The sequence below is a fragment of the Hetaerina americana genome, unplaced genomic scaffold (assembly GCF_022747635.1).
Source record: "Hetaerina americana unplaced genomic scaffold, ioHetAmer1.1.p SCAF_15, whole genome shotgun sequence".
Lineage (NCBI taxonomy): Eukaryota > Metazoa > Arthropoda > Insecta > Odonata > Calopterygidae > Hetaerina > Hetaerina americana.
In genome coordinates, this window is record NW_027286625.1 from 3,613,466 (window position 1) to 3,635,341 (window position 21,876).

A 21,876-nucleotide genomic window follows, 5' to 3' on the forward strand; every position below is an offset into this window, starting at 1 on the left:
TTATAATTATACAAGTTTTAAAAGAAAACTATTGTTAATGAAAGTTTGTTAATATAAAAGGAGATTAAGTTATGAAATCCTTTAAAAATATGAGTTATTAGAGGCAAACGAGCAACTTATGGTGAAATATCATGTGAAAAGAATTGAAATGTATTTGGAAAATATATGAAATAACTTTTTATGCAGGCACTTGAATTATGTATGAAGGTCATTACCTTTAAGTATATTGTCACCCACTGAATCCTTTCATGAAACAGGAAATGGAGGGAGGTAATGCCATTTTTAATTGATAGAATATATGAAGATAATTACCACAAAAGTAATCATTTGGAGTCACAGAATTTGTCAAGACACATTTGTGCAACCAAAACTTGACAGATCATTGAAGTTTGCCCTATTTCATTCCAATGAATGGAACTCGTCATGAAGCCCAGTAATTAGATGGCTGAAAGGAGGACGCCAAAGATTCAAAGTAGATGAAGACAATGGAGAAATATTTTGCCAACATAACGGCAAACTTATTGTTGAAGAGAATACAAAAATTCCAATTCCAGTAGTTCACTTAAATATTTTTGGATGCTCATCAACTAACCATAAGGATAACCAAATAAATGTAACATGGGTTGATTACTCTATGCTGGAATACAAGTTATACCTTGTAATGAAGCTCCCTTGTAATTTAACATGCACCTTCCAATATGCTGGCAGGCCACATATCATACCATAAGCATCCAAGCTCAAAGGTATAATAAAGTGTTATTAAATCCTTAAGAATTAATTAAAAACATGAGAGAAATTAAGTATATTTTAATAAATGAATCAATATATAACAATACAAAAAATACATACTTTTGTAGCTGTCAAAGGTAATGTGAATGATGCACTGAGTTTACTCACTATGAATGATACCAATAGCTAAATTATTCAAGTAACTTTCCTTCTTGTAGTGAAATAAAATTCTGCATAACAGTAAAAATATTCCTACACAATAAAAAAAAACTGTCTTCACCATTAAATCAATTTCAAGCAAGCAGCAAAAATAATACTGCAGTTTTTTCTTAGTACTTCTAGTACTTGAATTAAGTTTATTTTAAGCCTGCTGCATTTAAGGGCATACATAGTTTTTCACATGCTATTTGGTAAAAGCTGTAAATGAATTTTTGGAAACAAAATTGCAGATATCCATCATGATAATATGCTTCACTTAAAATGTATTTGCAGCAGAGTTTTCACTAGCTGCCATATTACATTACCACAAATGCAGAATGAATTTTCTTAACACATTCAAAATATGAAGCACACTCTTAAGATTAAATGCAATTAATTAATACTCACAAATTCATTAAAATTAAATTACAACCTCTGTATCTTACTTATGTACCCAGCAGTTTTTGATGCAATTATATTAGGATTCCTAATTGGGAATACTGCATAAGAGAAAATACTACATACAATGAACTGTTCCAAAGACAGTTATCCACTTTCAGGAACAGCTACATAACTATTATGGCTATCTCAAGTGCAGAATGAACAAAATCTCTGTAGTTCAAAGCTGAAGTTAAAAAAATATGGCGCAAAGTTTAAAATTCACAAAAAATGGTGAATTTAATGCACATTTATCTTTGAGGAATATAGAAGTAATGGATATTCAATTCCCAATGATTTTCCTTGACTCAACGGATAAAGAGTTAACTGTTATAAAAACAGAATCAAATTTTAAAATCTCTGACACTCCTTTAAATTTTCAGAAGCTTTCTCTGAACTGTTTGCACATGAATTTCACAAGTTCTCCATTTCTAATTTTTTGAGAAAAACATAGTGCATGGCTTTATATTTTTGAAACAATTTGCAAGTTCCAAAAGCATTAAAAAATGATTACATTAACAAAATTTAATTCATCCAGAGAAAAAAACACCCAGAGTCTCTGTTCACTTACATTATTTATCACAGGTAATATTTCTTCGATAAAGCTTGGTTTTTGGCAACTAATCAAGGCTTTCATATAGGTAAGGGATGCCTGCATTAAACTGAACTTTTTTTTATTTCCATGTTATTTATCTGGATCATCACTCTCTGGTATCACAGATGTAGAGTTTGAATGAATCATTTTCCTTTGCTACAGTTATAATTTGATTTTTCAGTTGGTATCATTTTTAAGTTGTAACTTTAACACCTAACTCATCACCCATGATCGTTTCATTTTGTGAATGGTAGTTTAATTAAAAGCACTTGACATATATCGACAAAATCTTAAGCAGTACTAGTCACAAAGACACAATTTCCAGCAGTCTTAAAATCACAATGATGGTTTTGATGACATCAAAAAAAAATTTTTCCCAAACACTCACCAACACAAACACACTCAAACATATAACTTAGCAAAATCAGTGGCATGTTCAGTTATTCATGCTACATAAGGGAGGCCTTCACATGTTAAATTACTGCATTCATATAAAAATTACCAACAATCACTACTCTGCTATTGTAAATAACTTGTCCTAAAAACTCAGAAGATCAAGCCTGAATTAATAATGCATTACATTTGCCATGCATATTATGAGGAAGAGGTTGATTATGGCGCCAAAAAGGGAGGCATTATTGATCAGTTAATAGGGATTTTTTTACACTTACAAATGTAACCATTTCATCACAATTAATCAATACGTAGTTCCTCAAATTGAATAGGATTAATCTTTTAGTCATGCCATAAAAAAACTATTTATAATGATGTTAGGTAAGCTATGCACATACATAAGCACACATCCAGTAGCAATTAAAGCAAAGTACCTCATGTTATGGGTTATGAACAAAGGAAGGTGTCACCTAACACTTATGCATTAAATATCTAAAGCAGTTTTTGAAATGCAAAGGGCTAGGGTCAAGGATGCCAAGGATTCCTCCTCACCAATGCCATCATGACAATCACGGGTATTTTCTAATGAAAATAACCATGTCACCCAGAGGATCTAATTGATGTAGAGTTAAAATAAAAACTGTCGTACTTCCATAAAAAGAGGAAAATAATTCAAAAAGATTGTACACACCTACTATTTTAACATTCATAATATGATTGCTAATGACAACCCAACTGCTTTCTGGGGGTTGCCCAAAATGTAAAGGGATGGGATGTAAATCAGAGTGACACTGCTAAGGATGGCCACAATACATCCTTGCAAGATAGGGCATGTAAGGTTCCTTGGCATGAATTCGATTGATTCCAAACATCCTTTAACATAGCCAAAGGCCACACAAAGACAAATCAAGGTTCTTTATCTCGTCAATTTAAACAATTTTCAAAACTACGACCATTATAATGCTGTTGCCAAAGGTTACATTCAGGTGGACATAAATATTTCTGTTATCATAACAAGGCTTAAAGTAAGTACAAAACATCATATCACGACATGACTAAAAACAGTTAAATTCCAAAAAACTGAAGGAGATGACACGACAGTAACTTTTAACCGAGTCATCCGCTAAATGTGCATTACAATGGAGCAATTTCAGAGTGTAAAAATCATTCACCTTGAATGGGATTCAAACCCAAATCCCTTGATGTCTGGCCGAGGGATCCAGGTTGAAACTTAACTGGCTAAAGCACTCTGCCTAAACTTGGCTTCAACCTCGTGGACTGTGGTGCATAGCACACGACTACGAATGCCTGTGACTTTGTATGCACATTATTTCATCACAAAATCTTGTTCCTTTAAAGCCCCAAAAATCTCAAGAGTGTAAGAGGATGCCTCAATGGCTTGACTGGCTATAGCACTCAGCCAGACATAAAGCGATATAGGTTTGAATTCTGGTTAAGGCGAATGATTTTCACACTCTGAAATTGTTGCTTTGTAATAACAGGTATATATTCTCCATATGAAGTTTGGTTATGAACTACTACCACATTAAATTTTCAGGAAGAGATTCAAAATACTGAATGCAGTGCATTGGGATAGTAAAAAAACATACCAAAAACTGCACAGGGTTCATCAAGATGTGAACTTATCTATGAGTCTACAGTAAGTTACACTGCAATTTTCTGTTAGTGATATCACACTAAAGAACATTTAGATGAATAGAACTTGAATGGTTCCTAATCTAAACACACAAATGTGAAAAGCCACAGGATGATTTATCATAAGTGTTTCCCAAACTTACAACTTTGAAATGCTGCAAAAGGTTTGCACAAAAAAGACACCTACATGAACACTAAAAAATATTTTTGAAAAATTCAACCCCCGACAAGGAGAAAATAAGGATGAAGTAAAATTGGTCTCCCTTCATTGATTTGGATCTTGATACACCTTGCTAAATATTATTTTATGATTATGAGAAATGGCTTATTTTATGAAAAAAAGACTAATCACTTTAACTCTCCCAATAATATATTTTTTCACAAGTTGTTTGATCAAAACTTCCTTATAAAGGGGGAAAATTATTGGTCTTTCAGGCTTTTTAAAAATTAATGCAAGGAAATATATTAAGCTATTTCAAACCTTGGAGATAGAATAGACAAATATGAGATGCTTTCAAAGAAATTAATGTACTATATATTTTGAATATATTATAAATATGGTTTTTATCACTTTTACAAAATACCAGCAGAATTCTTTATTACCAGAAGTATTAGAAATTATTTATCATAAACATACTCTCTCTAAATGGACTCTGGTATTGTTTATCGATTAAAATCTGGCTAATGTTAATGGCATTCATTTTATTACTGATCTTAAATTTTAACTTCTCATGTTCATCTCATTCATATAGATGCTAAGTAAGATGCACTACTTGCTATTTATTTGGCTTTGTATTTGTATATGCATTTGTTTTACAGTCCTTTAATAAGCTTATGAATCATTTTGCCCATTGATGAAGTATTGAAACACACAACACAAGTTGGCAAGGGATTTAATTCTGTTTGCATTTTTTACAGCTTGAGACATTCCTGTTAGTTATTTTTAATTTTCATTGTGATCCAGAGGTCAGTTCATTTTTGACTAGAGTCTGTATACACACATTCAAATTTTTCATTTTCTATTGCTATTGAAGTGATATTTTTGGCAAATATTATCCTTTGATAATGTTCTTTCTTATTTGGTTATGATTTTGGGTATTGAAATAGGGTAGTAGTAGTTTTGAGGGGAGGCGACCGACAGCTAAGGTCATTTGCGCCATAGGAGATGGACAGGAAAGGATGAAGGGTGGAGAGAAACCCGGCATTGGCATTAGCCTACTCTTTACGAAAGGCGCCAAGGGGTCCGCAGTTTAAGGTCCCATCCGACGGACGGCGTACTCACTCAAAATTCCATCCACAAAGCACCTCAAGTAGGGATCGAGATACCTCTGAAAAATATTCAACACCGCCGGGATTTGAACCCACGCCCTCAGGGTGGGAAGCCAGTACGTTAGCCCCTTCACCATCTCGATCCCCGTATTGAAATAGGTATGTTGATTGATTGCATACGATGAACCACTTACATATTGAGGGGTTATTCCAGTATCTCAGAGTGATACTGTATCTACTATATTAGCAAAGGACTGACGGGTGTTTGGTGACTGTGCTACAATTTAAATAATTGCACCATCATGTAAAGGCACAGGATTTGTGAAATACATTGAATAGAAGTTATGAAATCATGCCAAAGTACGCGTATTGTGATAGTTCAAACATGAAATATTTCTCACATAATAGAATTTTAATATCTACAAAAAAATACAACATACTTTAATACATAAAAAGTTTTTATGCATGAAAAATATTTTTGAATTTTTTAGTTAATTTTTTGAATTAAATTGTGATTGTTTAATTAATATGCTCATGATTTATGGTGCGATATACTTAAAATAATTGTAAGGGCCTTTCATTAAAGTAGTGCATATCAAAAAAGAAGCCAAGCAATTGAACCAGCTGGAATTAAATAGCTAAGTGATTCCATCCTTCCCATCTCAGAAAGATGACCGAAAAACTTAAAAATGGCCACTCAGTCAGGAGTATTTCGTAACATTTTTTTCCTTACAATGCATCTTACACTAACCTGTAATCGATACAATCCATTAAATACCATCATCTTATGCATTGCAATACTCCACATGAATAGGAGTAGCAAATTTACTACATGAGACCACTCTAAATATGCTGTATGTGACAAATTTTCAAAAAGATGATCAAAATACTAAGGATATGCATTTTTAATATCTCTCCCTGCAGACTATCATGAATAAGTCATTTGCAATGAAATTATAATTATTCTTCAGACTGGTGAGGATTATATAGTCAAACATTAATAATCTTCAAATAGTTATTTTGAAATGATACCCTACTGGCCTAATCACAAAGTTATCTTCGGAGATATTATTTAAATGCTTTAATTGTGGCTGTAGTACACCAAATGAAAGCCCCAACATTTTTTGTTAACATTCAAGCAAGTCTCCTGCAAAACATTACTTTCTTTATAAAAAAATCCTTCATCTCATGAAGTAGAGAGATTATGCAGTAAAAACAATTTTCAAGAGAGTCCAAACCTCTCTATATAGTTTTAAAAGTTATGTGATATACCTCAAGTCTCCTCTACTTGAAAAACCACATGCTCTAATGCTCAGCCAAAATTCCTCATAATTTTTCAACAGCGATTAATTTTACATCTACAGCATGATTTTCCTAGCAGCAGGGCATAGACAATAATATTCATGTTGATTCTGCAATGTAATTGGAGTTCAAGAACTTGAAGAGACTCCTATGGGACGTTAAATATACATTTACACATATCAGCATTTAAAGCAACTCTCATAAAAATACACAATATTCGTTATGTGTACCACCTGTGAAAGTTAACAACTATTGCATTCCACATAAAACTTAAAACATAAGAATTTAAATAGAAGAGTCATTTTGAAATGAAAGAGGGAGCAGAAATAAGTTTTTGGTATGAATGGATGACTATATATCCCTCTGCTGTGGCTATTTGCAACAAACACATATACAGAATAAAATGCCAAATTCTCAGACTAATTTCATCACTCCAGAGCCTTATCTTATAAGACTCAAGATCTAGGAATCAATATCCAACATTAAATTCCCAATTCTGATCCAAATGAAATCAAGTAATGGCAAAATTTCCTTTGCTTCATTTATGAAACAAAATAAAAAATTCACTTCAAGATTATTTCAAAGGAGGGGACAAGCTGCAAGAGCAAGCAAAATTGCTGGAATTTAACTATTAACGTACGTACTTAATCAATTGGTAAATACCATTTGTCATTATTTGCGAGGGTTGACTACACAGATTTGAGTCTTAAAAGCACACTAACTGTAGACCAAAACTTGAAACAAGCAAAACATATTTCCATGAGATCACCAATATACGTGTGTTATACATATGTAGTTACTTTGCACATCAATGTGAGGTCAAACTAAGCATTTCGCTTTTTCACAGTGAATTAATAATTTTTGTCTTGGCACTCCAAACAAAAGCAATTACAAAACAATTATTGAATATTATCACTTTCAGTATAAATACTTTACCTTAAGCACACTTAAAGCAAATATTTTCTCTAAAGCAAATTGCACAACCATATAAAAATAATAATATTAGGTATTTGCTCCTGGGTTAATAGCCTCCACAATTATTATGGGGAATTTCACCAATATTCCAAAATTTGACCCTTCAAAAAATGTGAATAAAAATTTTGAGGGTACCATATACTTAAAAATCCTTTTCAAGTGGAACATTCCAATACCAACCATTCTCCAGTCTACCGAGGATATAAGGACAATAAGGAGGGATTAAAGCCAAGCATAATGCCATTCCTTATCATAAGATGAACCTCTATTGATATTCCTTACCCAGACTCCCACTTGCTCAGCAGGCAATAAGACCCATGAATCATCCACTCAAAAATTTGTTTATAAGATCACAGTTTTATTATGGTCAATTTTCTTGATGGGAAGGGAGGAGGAAAATTTAGAATGTTTTACATGAAGATAAAATAAAAATTCTTATCAAAACTTCATCAGAAACAAATTTCTTTTCAGATTACAAGTCATATTCAAAACCCTGAAGATGTCCACCTGCTTCAAAAAGCAAAATATTTGCAAATGCAGTTAATACTATTGCTTGACTGCAAGCCACTGAAATTATAATTAAATATAGATACAAATAAAATGCACATGGAAATATGCATGTATGCCATAAAAACAAATAGGTACTATGGAGTAGAGACAAATTGAAGGCCATTGTGATTTAAACTATCAATTTTCAAACAACTAGTTCTTTTAAATTCATTTCATACTTTTAATGCACTTCATGAATATGCTTAACAAAAAAATATCCTGAAATTCAAAATATGTTACTTGCAACAGTCGTCAATAAAACTTTTGACAGAATAATGAGGTATTTGGGGACACTTTATTTTTACCCTTTGTTTTTTTTAAAAAAAGACTTCAAATGGAGGAGAACAACGCTCACCTGGTAAGATCTGATGATGGCCTGAACTGCAAGATGGTCATCAATGACCTTCTCATCCACGTGGGATGAAAGGCTAGAATGACCACCGCCAATAAATGGAGCGAGTGCTGACATAGGAACTGTGTTGCGCTGGGGTTGTGCAAGGGAGGGTGGTGGACTGTATGCTTGGCCGGGAGCTGCCCCAGCACTGGTACTTCGAAAGAAAGAATCCCATGACTGTAACAAAAAAAATAAACTAGCATGAGGATGGCACAATACAATTGCAGTTTTTTTCATATATGTACCGACCGATTATGTAATAATTATGCCAAAACATTCACTACATAAGATGAATTGTGTGAACAGGCCTCACAATTATTATTGTTAAACCACCAACTCAACAAGAGCAATCGATCAAAGTTTGGTTCGATAGGTTAAAGTAGAGATAAACACATACTAAGCTCCATGATGTACATTAATCAAGGTAGGGGTGAATGAGGGGGGGAAGTGCTTTCTCTTTTTTGTACTGCCTGCTGTTGTCCAGGAAGATTCGGTATCCAGAAAATTGAAATGTAAATCACCTTCCTAATTCAAGATTTCCTCACCATGGACTACACAGTAAAAGGGTTTCATGCTCCGATGACCCTCTTGGGCTGTGCTCGAGTAGCCATGATACTTGCTTCTACTATGGCCATTAATACCAGATAGGTTTAAGAATAAAAGCCAGAAAAAAGGTAGTTCATGCAGCATCTGAACTGAGAAATTTCAATAGAGACAGAAAGGAAGAAGTACCAGAAGGCAGTTGTAAAACTTCTGTGTGATGACAAGAGGATGGGTACAGTAGAAGAAAGTTGGGGGTTTCTAAAAGAAAAGGGGATACTGAAAACAGCAAACGAAACAATATGAACAATAATTCGGAAGAGGTTGAGGAAGTGACTGATCACCGTGGAGATGATTACGGAAGGTAGATGAGAGAATGAAATGGAAGAATGTATGCACAGAATTAGGAAGAAGAGAGTACAAGGTCTGTTCCAAAAGTATTAGGACTGAGTTGATTAAAAAATAATTTATGGCCAGAATTGACACATTCACTTAGAATGTCTTTGAATGCACACACCACTGCCAGCGGGTTTTCCTCACATGCCTTCTGGAAGGCGGCACCTGGAATGCATGTAAGCTCCCTCGTCATGGCCAGTTGTAATGCTTCCACTGAGCCATGGTGACATCCTTTCAGCACGGATTTGAGGAAAGGGTAGAGGATGAGGTGTGGTGGGGCAACATCAGGGCTGTATGGTGGTGAAGGCATGGTCGACAAGCTCTGGGCATATATGGGTGCAAGCTTTCTTTTGTTCATCTGAGAGCACTCGTGGCACCAACTTCGTACACACCTTTCTCATGTCCATGTTTTTGGTCACAAGTTGATGCACATCACTTTTAGGGATGTCAAGTTCATCAGAACCTTGCAAACACAATCTGCGATCCCTGTCCAACAAAGTCTTCACTCTAGCAAGATTTTCCTCACTTTTTGAGGTCTAAGGGCGTCCTGAAAGTTTGGTGTCTTCAACAGTTTCTCTACACTACCAAAACAACTTGTGCCACTCCCAATCTACACCTGGCATTATCAACATAAGCTGCCTAGAGCATGTCATTAGTCTCTTTCCCAGTTTTATGCAACATTTGATGGCAAAGCGCTGTTCCAATTACTGGTTCATGATGGAGCATAACGAGGTCAAGTAATAGATAGTAATGAGAATGTAAAAGAGAGGTGTTATTTCACTCTAGTTAGGCCTTATTTGGAATATGCCGCAAGTATTTGGGATCCTTGGGAGAAAATTTGACAAAAAGAATTACATAAGGCCCAGGAAAAATCCACCAGATTCATGAAAAGTTGTTATAATAAGAACATATTGTTATACTAAAGGTGACAGGCCTTTAGAAAGATTTAGGTTGAGAGCCATTGGAGATGCGAAGAGAACAAGCGAGACAGACTTTTGGAAAGGTTCAGAACAAATGAGTTTAACAATGATATTAAAGAAATTATCATGGCCCCCCACTATTTAGGGTAGATTGGACCACATAAATAGGATAAGGGAAATAGATTCCAGTACAGATAGATGCAAATCACCATTCTTCCCACGTACATTCAGGAATCACAATAGTAAGATACCAAAGTCACTATAGAAATATTAAATACATTAATTTAAAAGTCAGGATAAGATAGACATAGACATAAGTTATATTTGTATGGTAAGGTTTTTGTATGAATGTATGCGACTTTATGGGTGTAGATTGGCATGAATTTGTGGGTTTTGCATGTGGTTTTATTCTCTTTTACGGGTGATGACCTGATACCCCCACCACATGCCCTTATGGAGGCTTGGGGGGTACTAATGTAGATGTATGTAGGTTTCACAAACAAGTGATCCACACTCCACAAAGGCTGGGAGCTAACTGCAACCGGCCTTTGGCATTTCCTAAGACTCCTCACCCAAAAACCCAGAGAAACTGCCAGCTGTCTGTCTCTCCGAGAAAAAACAAGTCATACTACTCTTGGAACAGACCTTGTACAAAGAAATAAATAATAAACTAAGGTAAGAAACTATTAGGGTGAAAGAAGAAGTGTGAGAATATTGAAAGTTTACACCGAGAGGGTGTGTTGTTCAGGAAGGCTAAAGCAATGCCATGAAGTATGCGGGGAAAATCCATGCATCCTTGTGCATTCATGGAAGTGACACATAAATTATTAATTAACCAGAAAAGATCCGGGAGAGATAGAAAGTTTACGCATAGGATAAATATTATTAAGACATCAGACCAGAAAGTTTAGACATAGGAAGAGAATATCATGCTGATGAGGATAGCTTAGGTTCTGAGTAGCTAGATTGCAAAATAGATATACCATTAGGGGAAAATAAAATCGAATAAGTCCATAGGAGTCAATTACATTTCCATGGAACTGAGATAAAATTTTACTTGGGGAATAAATCGTAAGTAAGGGTTCAGAAGGGGGAAAGTATGCAATGATTTTATAGCAGTAATTATGTAAGCAATAAAAAGAAATATTGAAATACAAGGATACTTTTGTTTGCTCAGTGGATTTTGAGAAAGCATCCGACAGAGTAACTTGGGTAGAATTGATCAGTGTATTGCAAAAATAGGATTAGAATATAGTGGACAGTGGCCTTCCAAGTGTTATAATGCAGAGTGATTGTTGAATTAACTACATAATTTGTTCATCAGGTGAATTTATACGTCTGGAGGAGATATAATTGTAATTATTTGGCACAAGGAGAATATATTTGATTGTTCACTTGTTTTAATTTTTTCAGACTGTTTGAGCATAGAGCTGCCAACATTGAAAATAGTTCTCGCTAAATTGATGATTGCGAGTGAGGGGGAGGTTTTCTCCGAGTGTAGTTGGCTCATTTGAGGAGTTGTCGCCGGTGATGGTTTGATATAAATTTTCGAATTGGTTCGTAGGTCATCTTCGCGTTGCTGCCGCGGCTAATTTTGATTATCAGTGGTACAAATTTGCATAACAAAATATTTCGCAAAAATGCTCCCAGGTTTGAAGGACCGGGTGGTATGATGGAGAGGTTTCGGAACTGCTGCCGTAAATCGTCGCACATCGGCTAATCCTGTCATGAAAATTGCGGCAACATCCTCTTGAGATTTCGATAAGCATCATGACAAATATTAGTTGAACTCGGGGGCTGATGGGTTCAATGGGACTGATGAGCCATGGGATGGGTTGAAGGGAAAGCCTTGAAGCGCCACAGTGATTGTCGACGCCGTAACCGACACCCCAACCAACGTTGTCGTCACTTCATCACAGACGTCTCCGAAACCCGCACTCCAAACGCTACGCTGACCGGTAATCACCCGGAAAACATCGAAGCAACAATTTGCTTTCTCATTTTAAAAACTATACCTGGAAGGTGCTTTGGTCTAGGGTAACGTCAAGGATGTTAGACTTACTTCAGACCTCCTTACGTAGCGTTACTCAGCGATCAACTGCTCAAGGGATACAAATAATCAAAAATGGAATCGTTAATTCTTCTCAACGTGTTTATTCTTCCACAATAGAATCTTCATGTCAACTGCCCCCACTACTTAGAAGCAAGAATACACCTGATGAGTTATTTAGCATATAGAGCGGAAAGATAATTGATAACCGATAGGTTCTCATCCGGTCTTGCATGGTGGTTCGGCGGATGCGGGCAGTCACGGTAACGATGAATACATGAAGAGAATGCAAGATGATACTGATAAAGGGTGAACATTCATTTCACGGATTTCCAGTCCCGTCTTTTTCTCGATCTTCCCGAACGAATATATAGTCATTTTTCCCCGAGTTTTCGGAATATTGATCGGGTATTTTTTTCGTGGATGAGCCTCTACGCTTCGCGAATTACGAAACTGAAAGAAAGCGGTCGAACTATTGTCTCAGTTGTTCACCCGTTCCTCCACAAGCGTAGACCTACGGCAAAAATGTAATGATTTCAGAACAACAGGAACGCCGTTTTCATCGGAAATTCCCTGCTTCCAAATTGTATTCTCGATTTGCGCATCAAATTCCCGACTACTAAAAAATTCGATCTCTTTCAATAAAATGTTTGAGTAAATACGAACCTTTTTCCGAATTTCCACTAAGTGGTCAACCAGTGATAGGTTTTCTACCGATCCTTTCTACCTAAATATACAAACCATCTACGCAAACCGAAGCCAATGCCATTATGATGCTATTTTCCTCGACAATTTGGATATTGGCTTTTCGATCAACGACCACAACATGCCACCATTCTGGTGTCTGACGCACGTCCTTTGCCCTATAAATTATCAATCTCAAATACGCCTTTCTATTAGGCAGGAAAGTTGAACAGAAGGCATATCCTGCCTCCACATTAGCAACTTGGGTTAAGATCCCCGGCGTTTGAATCCCAGGCCGTTTGATCAGGATCAACGAAATAGCGTTCAGAATGATTGGGTTCAATGGAAAAGCTTTTGCGGGAGCAATTACGGGGCTCAATGCGAAGCCCCGATCTCGACCCCTGGGGCGTAACCTACGGCACTTGAGGTAACCACCACAAAGTGGTCCCCAAGTACCTACGTGGCACGAAGACTGATTAAGATGCAGTAACGCTGATGCTCAAGCACTAAGCCGCCTAGATTCGTAGGCGAAACGGCATTGACCCAGCTATTCACCGAAATTATATCTTAAGGGAGATAATCATGGTTGATTCCAATAGCAGTTAACAAAATAGGGCGCGACAACCACATTCTACCTTGTTCTTGTTTCACTGAATGTTTTCAACGAACGTGCCGCCTCCTTGCGGTACCATTAATATGGTCGACATTGGAAATATACTAGGAATGATCTAAAAATGAAAAATACAAAATATAATGCATTATGACATGTAATACAAGCATAATGACTAAGTATTTCTTACTTCTAGTGGTCTTTCTTGGAAACAAGCTAGGAAATCATTGGCTGTAAAGAGCCGATTCTCATCAAGTGTCTTGGATAACTAGACGCATTGCCCTGCTGAGCATGGCAGAGTTATATCGAATTTTTCGAATAAAAAACAAATAATTGAAAATAACTGTGTAATCAAGGGTAATATTAACTTGATTTGCGAATGCCCCAATACGATAATTGAGAAATAATAATACTCAATTCACAATAAGGGCTGCAATCTAAGACGTGGCTGTAGGGACGACTACTCTCCGCCTCGGCTCGACATCACAGACAAGGATCCAGCGGTATCCTCAGAACATACAATTGTTCTTCAAAACGACACTGACAATTAGTTACGAATAGTGCCGTACCCCTGCAAAACTATGTACACACGCCTTTGAACTATTGTAATTAAATTACCATCGAACAGAAATTTCACGTGTTTCTTCATTTCTGATTTATAACTAAATATTAGTTTAAATGAATATACTTTGTAACTTCCACATAATTTTTATTCGTACTACCGGTTTCAACGCAACGGCGTCATCAGATGACGCCGTTGCGTTGAAACCGGTAGTACGAATAAAAATTGTGTGGAAGTTACAAAGTATATTCATTTAAACGAACATGAACCTCCACAAAGTTGAGCCCGAGACCATAGAATTCAACTAAATATTAGTTTTTTTAAAGCTCTACGCTACATAAAATGAAGTCGGGTGAAACCAATGAACAAGTGGACAGTTTTCAAAAGTAACATTCTTTTCAAATATTCATAATAGTAGTAGAAAATCATCCAAACTGGCAATTACAAGTTTGAACTGTTGAAAACTATTTAATAAAAAACCAACGAATTGGATTTTTCTAAAAACACAATGAATCTTATTCCTCTTTACACGCCATTCGTCAACTTTTAGAACGATATCTCTATGTTCGCTAATTTGTATTTGTGATAAGTTAATGCGAAAGAACAATGTCAAAGAACTTGCGAACGCAAGAGTGCAATTTATTCCAGACATGACAGCTCACAGCCGAAGACAAAATACGAAGCCGCTTCATACTTATGGAAACAATCCACATCTACACAATACCCCGCAAGGACGTGTGGCAGGGGGTGGTATGTCACAAGCCATTCTACATTTATACCCTCTATTTCCTCATGCACCAGGCGCCCCGCGATCCACCAATAACCGCGTGAAAAGGGGGGCGACTAGGATACATAACTCTCTATTAGTTATGACCGACACGGGCAGCAATTCTTTTATTTATTTGACTATCGGCTAAGTTGAGCAGAGTTTTAGATATACCTAAAACTATCAGAATCTCTCCCTCCGCCGCTCTGATTTCCGATATTTTAAAATTATGTTATAAAACCAAGAAAAATCTGGAATTCGCTCGACCGAGATAAATGGTATTCGATTTATCGTTTTATACAAATTAAATTTGTTTTAAAATCAGAACTATATATAACAGCCCGCAATGAGCCAGATTTAGAATACACACGAAATTAAGGCAACAGAAGAAAGGGAGAAACTTAGAGAAAGTGAAGGGGAAGCTTCGAGAATGTTCGCGGTCTCCAGAGGGACGGGCGGGTTTCTGGCGCGGTAAAATTTTCTCGGGAATCGGTGACTCCTAGGGCCTCAACTAGTGGTTTTCGGGGTACCAGTGGGACACGAGAGGAATGTGGTAACATGAAGTATGACAATCTCCATTGCCTTTCCTCATCGCATCTCACAAACCCTAACTCCTCCTCCCAGCCTCAGCAGCTTTTTTGAAGCCTAGCCTTGCGTCCTTTTCCTTACCATCACTCTCCTTTCACACCACCGTTGGCCGGTTTTCCTTCGAAACTCAGTCCTCAACACAGAGATTGTCTCCCCCCTCTTCCCACGCATATCTGAGACCACTCCGAAGACACATCTGGACAAGAGAGGAAAGGAAGGTAGTAAAAACCTTTCGTTCTTTCCCTTGACCCCAAATGAAAACCCACTTCCGGGTCAAGGTCCTTCCTTTTCTCCCATCCCCGAAATGAACCAACTATTCAATATCCCGTTAAAGTTATAGGCAGCCGAAAAAACAGTTTGGATTTCAAATTGAGTGTTCCAAAAAAGGAAACACCTGGACTCGAACGCAGTGCCCTTCGCTCAGCAGCTGGATACTCTACCCATTAGTTTTAAGCAGCTTTAAAGGGTTTCACATCCATATATATATATATATATATATATATATATATATATATATATATATATATATATATATATATATATATATATAATTAATGGTATTTATGAGCGAAACGTTTAACGGCGATTCAGTTCTTAATTAAAGCATTTTGAATGCTTTTTCTTTAGCAGAACTATCCTGAGACAGGTATAAACTGATTCCCCAACCTTCTCTGACCAGTGCATGTCCTTTAATCTGCTGGAAACTCCTTCCTATTATGTTGACTACTGTTTTATACTTCATCATCAATAAAATATAACATGTCTCAGCCCATAAGGTATTTAATTTGACGGTACTGCTAAACATTCCATCCTCTTCATCTCCCATCCATTTACGTAAGACTTCTTTTCCGATCTTCGAAAATTCGAGGGTACGAAAATAAGAAATAAATTTCATAACCGTTATTCAGATTTCGTATTACGGAATTCCGCGATAAAATCAATCGAACAAAATTGCCCCGCAAGGGGAAGTAAAGACCAGGTCTTTCGTGCAGAATATGATTGTGAAGAATGACCAAATTTTGGTACGGAAAAATTCGTAGGATCTCGCGCCTTAGACTAGGAATCTTAGCGAACCAGGACAAAAATTTTAACTTCATATTTCTCAATTTCCCATACGTGAGACCATTTAATTTGAATTAATAACAACTGGGCTTTCGTAAGTTTCCTGATTAAATAAGTTATTTATAAAATGATATAATAAATACCATTAACACAGTAATCAACCCGAAGGACGGTTTGGTAGGTAGAGTTCATCCAGTAATAAGTTCACCCTATACGGCGAGTAAAATTCACACATCTGATTAGTGGGGGCGGTTCCTTTCCCTGGGCCGGTTATGGTTTCCCAGGAAGATCTGGTGCCCGAAAAATTACACAGCTGAGAGTGCCCAGAGAGGCTTGCCTGGGAATCGAACCCAGTCCCTCCGGTCAGTAGTCAAAAGTTTATCTGCACGTATAATATGCAAACATTTCATAAGACAGAACTTTTCGTTCCCAGGACCATTTCATAGCACTTAAATCATTTATTAAAAAAAAAATTGCGCAATTGCATAGTGCTTTGCGGAGACTATGCCTACAAAGTATCATGCGAGCTTACTTTGTCGAATAAAAAGCAATGAGTACTCTACATTCCATGCCTAAATAGTTCTCTAGCAAGAGCACGCTCGGATGCTCTCAACTGTGTTCCTATAGTCCAGTTGCATTGTGAGCTTGGGAGAGAGTGATCTCATGGCAATTATTAACCAGTGCCTACCGGTAGGAAATTACGTAATTTCTAAGAGTATTCTCAATGCTCAAAATAAAGCGCCAGATATTTTGACAACTATTTTCGTTATACTATACTGATCGCTATATTTGTGTCGTAGATCGCCCTCTTCCTCAACAAAACTCTTGAGGTGAATTACAATAATTACAAAGGATGTTTGAAAATTGAATGGAATAATAAGAGGGGTAGTAGATATTGCAGTTTTAAGCAATTTTTCACACTTCCGTAATATTTACAAAAACTACTTCATTACGTATTCATGGCAACGCAAAAATTGGATCAAAAACGTTTGCTAATGTACAAAAACATGCTTAATTGTTCCCATAAAATGAAGATAAAACGTTTGAATTATCTTATTCCATTAAGTAAATTCACATTCTCAATAAAATATCACCCATGACTGGATATGAGCCAATTCTCTCAGGGTATATCCTGAATTTTCCGGAATTCCTTATATCAATAGTCATTTTTCCATTGCATTAATTTTTTTACTTCCAATGCAAAAAATAATATCACTCTAGAAAATTGGCAGAAAATTAAAATTCCTTTCCAAAATCCGATCCATCAAATTGTTGCCGAACGAACAGGCGTGAGTAAAAGACGTCTCTAACTACTGATGTAGATTAGGACTCCACCTGGCTCGGGCGAGATCTGGGTTTTTGTTGGGACAACTATTGAGACCACAGGCCCAAATATTTGGCACCACCGGCAAAAACAAACCCAACGCTTGGGCAAGCCTATTGCGTTGCATTTTAATTCTATTAATATCTTCCGCAACCCTACAGAAGCCAAAACCCGGATATGATATTGATACCTAGATATATACACGGTACGTCGATTCTAAAACTAAGTATGTTTATGGAAGAAGAGATTCCATAGTCCCAATCTCACCCCAAAATAAAGACATTTACCTACGTCGATATTCAAAATAAGATTATGTACTCGCAATAGAAAGTAGGCCGACATTGCTAGAGAGACGAGATAACAATAGAAGCAAAACGAGAAATTAAACCAGAGTATTTCACTTCCCATTTTGCGTTTGTCATAACGTTTTACAAATCTAGCTCGTCTACGCGATCAAAGTCTGCAATCAATCCAACTAGTGAGGATCCCATCTACTAACATCATATTCTAAATGAGGCCTAACCAACGGTTAAAGACGGAACTGATCTTATTCCGAAAATTTATCACTATAAGGGTGTAAAGAAACCCGGCGTCGGCATTAGTTTACACTTAACGAAAGGCTCCGAGGGGTCGGCAGTTTAACGTCCCATCCGACGGGCGGCGTACTGAAAGTACTCTCCACAAATCACCTCAAATAGGGATCGGGCTACCACTTAACAAACTCTGCCGTCTCCAGACGTCGAACCCGGGCCCCCTGGGTGGGAAGCCAGTGCGCTAGCCGCCTCACCACCGTTTTAACTGCCTAATCCGAGGGTTAAGATGAACGGTGGGAATGGAAATATGGTGCAACGGAAATGGATCGAGTACCTATGTATTTCGGAGAGCGGGCGTAGAGAGAGGCCTCTGGAGGACACTAACTAGAAGAAGATGAAAACTAATTGGACATCCGGAGCGACAACTGATGACGCTGAAGATTTTTTATTTGCGAGATTTCGATTTATTAAAGAGATTTTGATTCATTGCAGAGATCCGTGAATGAAGGAAACATTGAGGGGAAGAATTACAGAAGAAAACCAAGAATGAACTAAGAGAAACAAACATGTAATGGAAAATATCGCGGGATAAATATATAATTCAGGAGCTATTATGACTGAATGAACGGGTTGGCACAGAACAGGTTAGTTTTCGAGTGCTGTCACAAACCAATCATAGGATTGATAACCTATGATTGATAGATAATACCCGCCACGAGTCAAATCAATTTTTTTCCCAACAATGAACATGCATTTATGAAACCCCCTGATCCTTCTTTCACATATAATAGGCAACTTGGTGCAATGTTTAATTATTCAATATCACAACCACACTTGAACGCAAAATACACCCGCGGCGAATCATGACATTCAATGGGTGGGAACGATTTACTTTCTCTCGTCTTAGGGTGGAAGGGTCCTCTACACTTCCGCAAATAAGATGGACCAATGTTTTATCAGAGCACTTGAACGCCGAGTATGCTCATTTCTGATAACCTGGTCACCCTTGAATTTACGACCAGACCATAACATTGGCCTAATTTTTACGACCTAATCGTGCTCGCACACATAAAAACGTATGCCATCACATGCATGCCAAAGAAAAAAACAGAGCTAACTCAGTTACAGACTCAAATTAAAACGTAAGACAATAACATTATTGATGAAGAATAATTTATGTGGGAGGAGAATTTATTCCGCACAGAAAATGATGATATCATAAGAAATCCGGACGCTTCCGAATGAGAGCGAATCTGAATACTATCTCCTACCGCCGCGGGATACCAAGGAAAAATCTCGGCAGGACAAGGACGAATGTGTGGTCTCCCGAATCTAGCACACCGACGATCTAACTTCTTAGGTCATTTTAAAATTTAATTTTTCGTAATAAAAATATTTTATTTGTTCACGACTGGAATTACAGTAGTAGTAAGGAATCGCCTTCAAGAAAAAATTAATACAAAAAAAAACTATGAGCATGTCAAAGTGACATTTAGGTTTTATGCCCACAAGTGTAATGGTTCAACCCAAGGGGATCAAACCAATGAAGAATATTGTCAACTTATGATGGAACTGAAATGAAGTCTGACGAGAAATCAACTCCTCGATACTCGACTTCTCTGGACAAACGAAAGAAAATAACTACTCACTGAGCAAAAACCAAGATCGCCCATTTAAAAGATAACCTACATTGCAATAAATTAAGAATGTGGTGCATTGGTAATATTTCAGTGGCATGTTAATGTTAATTCAACAACAGACCATTGGGAGTTTTCGCTTAACGAGGTAGAGATATCAAAGGTTCATTAAAATTAAAAAGTCAAAGATCCGAATATTTTTAACCCGTTAGGAAATATATTGAATAAGTTTAATCAAGATCATTGAAACTTAGGAAAAATTAACAGAAAATTCTTTTGAAAAGAGACAATAATGATAAATATTCGTAAGAATTTAGAGTAATTAATGTAACTGCTCCACGACAACTGACCTCACTGCGAAGTATTGCCATTTTCACGATCTATTCTGTTTTATGATTTTCATGTATTAAAACGTAAGAGTGGAAACATTTATTTACACATGAATTTTTACAATGCCAATTTTTTTGCGACAAGAAGATAAAAATTAAGATAGCATTAATAGTCAACGCAGCATGAACAAAAGATAAATTTGACATTAGCAAATTTACCGTGTGGATACTTTTCGAAAAGTATATTACAATTAATTGAAATTTGAAATGAAAATGAATTGAAATATTCACATTTTATGTTTACTTCAAGCAAACCTCATTCAACTCAAATGTGCGTAAAGGCAGATGTTCTGAACAGGTTACGTATATTTGTCAGGAACCACACTAACTCTGGTAAAAGAAAGAATACTTCTAATTTTTGTACATGTCCCTTTCTCCTCGAGGTCCACATACACGTAATAATATTCGTGTTCCGCTCAGCATGGAATATTATTAACAATGCAAATTGACTTATCTTCGCCGCGTTTTAAACTTACTCCTACGAAAGTATATAATGCATTAATTTTGAAGGTATAATTTCCTCATTAACATTTATAAGCATTACATTTTATTTTTATAACTAATAAGATTGTAGTACACTAACTATAAAAATTGTTTGAAGGCATAATCATACACACGACATGAAAATCCTGAAGCAACGCGTAGTTGTCAATTGCTTTTCGATTCAAATATCCTGGAATTTTTCGGCACTAGAAAAATCACATCCCACTTCAAACCAAGGAATTGAGAAGATACGAGTACTATGGGCCGGACGGTGAAATGAGCAAATTGGTAATTCGGACCACTCAGGAAATTTCTATATAAGTATATGTACTATTATCCCTAAATAGGACGTCCTCCCCACTCAATAGAACTGGGGCATCATTTCAGCCGAACCGGAGTAGTGAGGGAACCATTATTCCGATCACAATAGGTGCGATGCGCAGCGTAATCGCCGCGAACCATATATCGCGGAGGAGGAAGGAAATATAGTAGAAGAGAAAAATATCATCCACGGAGGATACATACCCACGCCACGGGAAAAAAAAACAAGTTGTGTCATTAGCACGGGCGGCCGGGCAGGAGGCAATTCCTAGAATCACCAATGACGGCATGCAGTAAGGGATGCCGCATCCACGTAGAGGAATAATTACTCTCATTCATACCATCTCCTGAGTCGCAAAAAGGGGTCCCTCCCTCTACGGGCGACAGGCTTGATACAAACCAGGTGTAAATGGTGAATTCCATTGCATGAATGCATTTCTTAAACCCAAGGACACAGACGGCAACTGCACATAAGCAGTTGAATGGCGAACCTTGAGTGCGTTTTCGGATGAC

General features: G+C 36.8%; 1 protein-coding gene across 5 annotated transcripts in view; it reads right to left on the minus strand.

The window, feature by feature from the left end:
- Ogdh (oxoglutarate dehydrogenase Nc73EF) overlaps window positions 1–21,876 on the minus strand; it is a 121,127-nt gene that overhangs the window by 55,495 nt on the left and 43,756 nt on the right. For all 5 annotated transcript variants that reach the window (XM_071583780.1, XM_071583782.1, XM_071583778.1 and 2 more), the window contains one exon: window positions 8,460–8,675. In XM_071583780.1, the coding sequence (XP_071439881.1) occupies window positions 8,460–8,675 (216 nt within the window). The remainder of the gene's footprint in view (window positions 1–8,459; window positions 8,676–21,876) is intronic.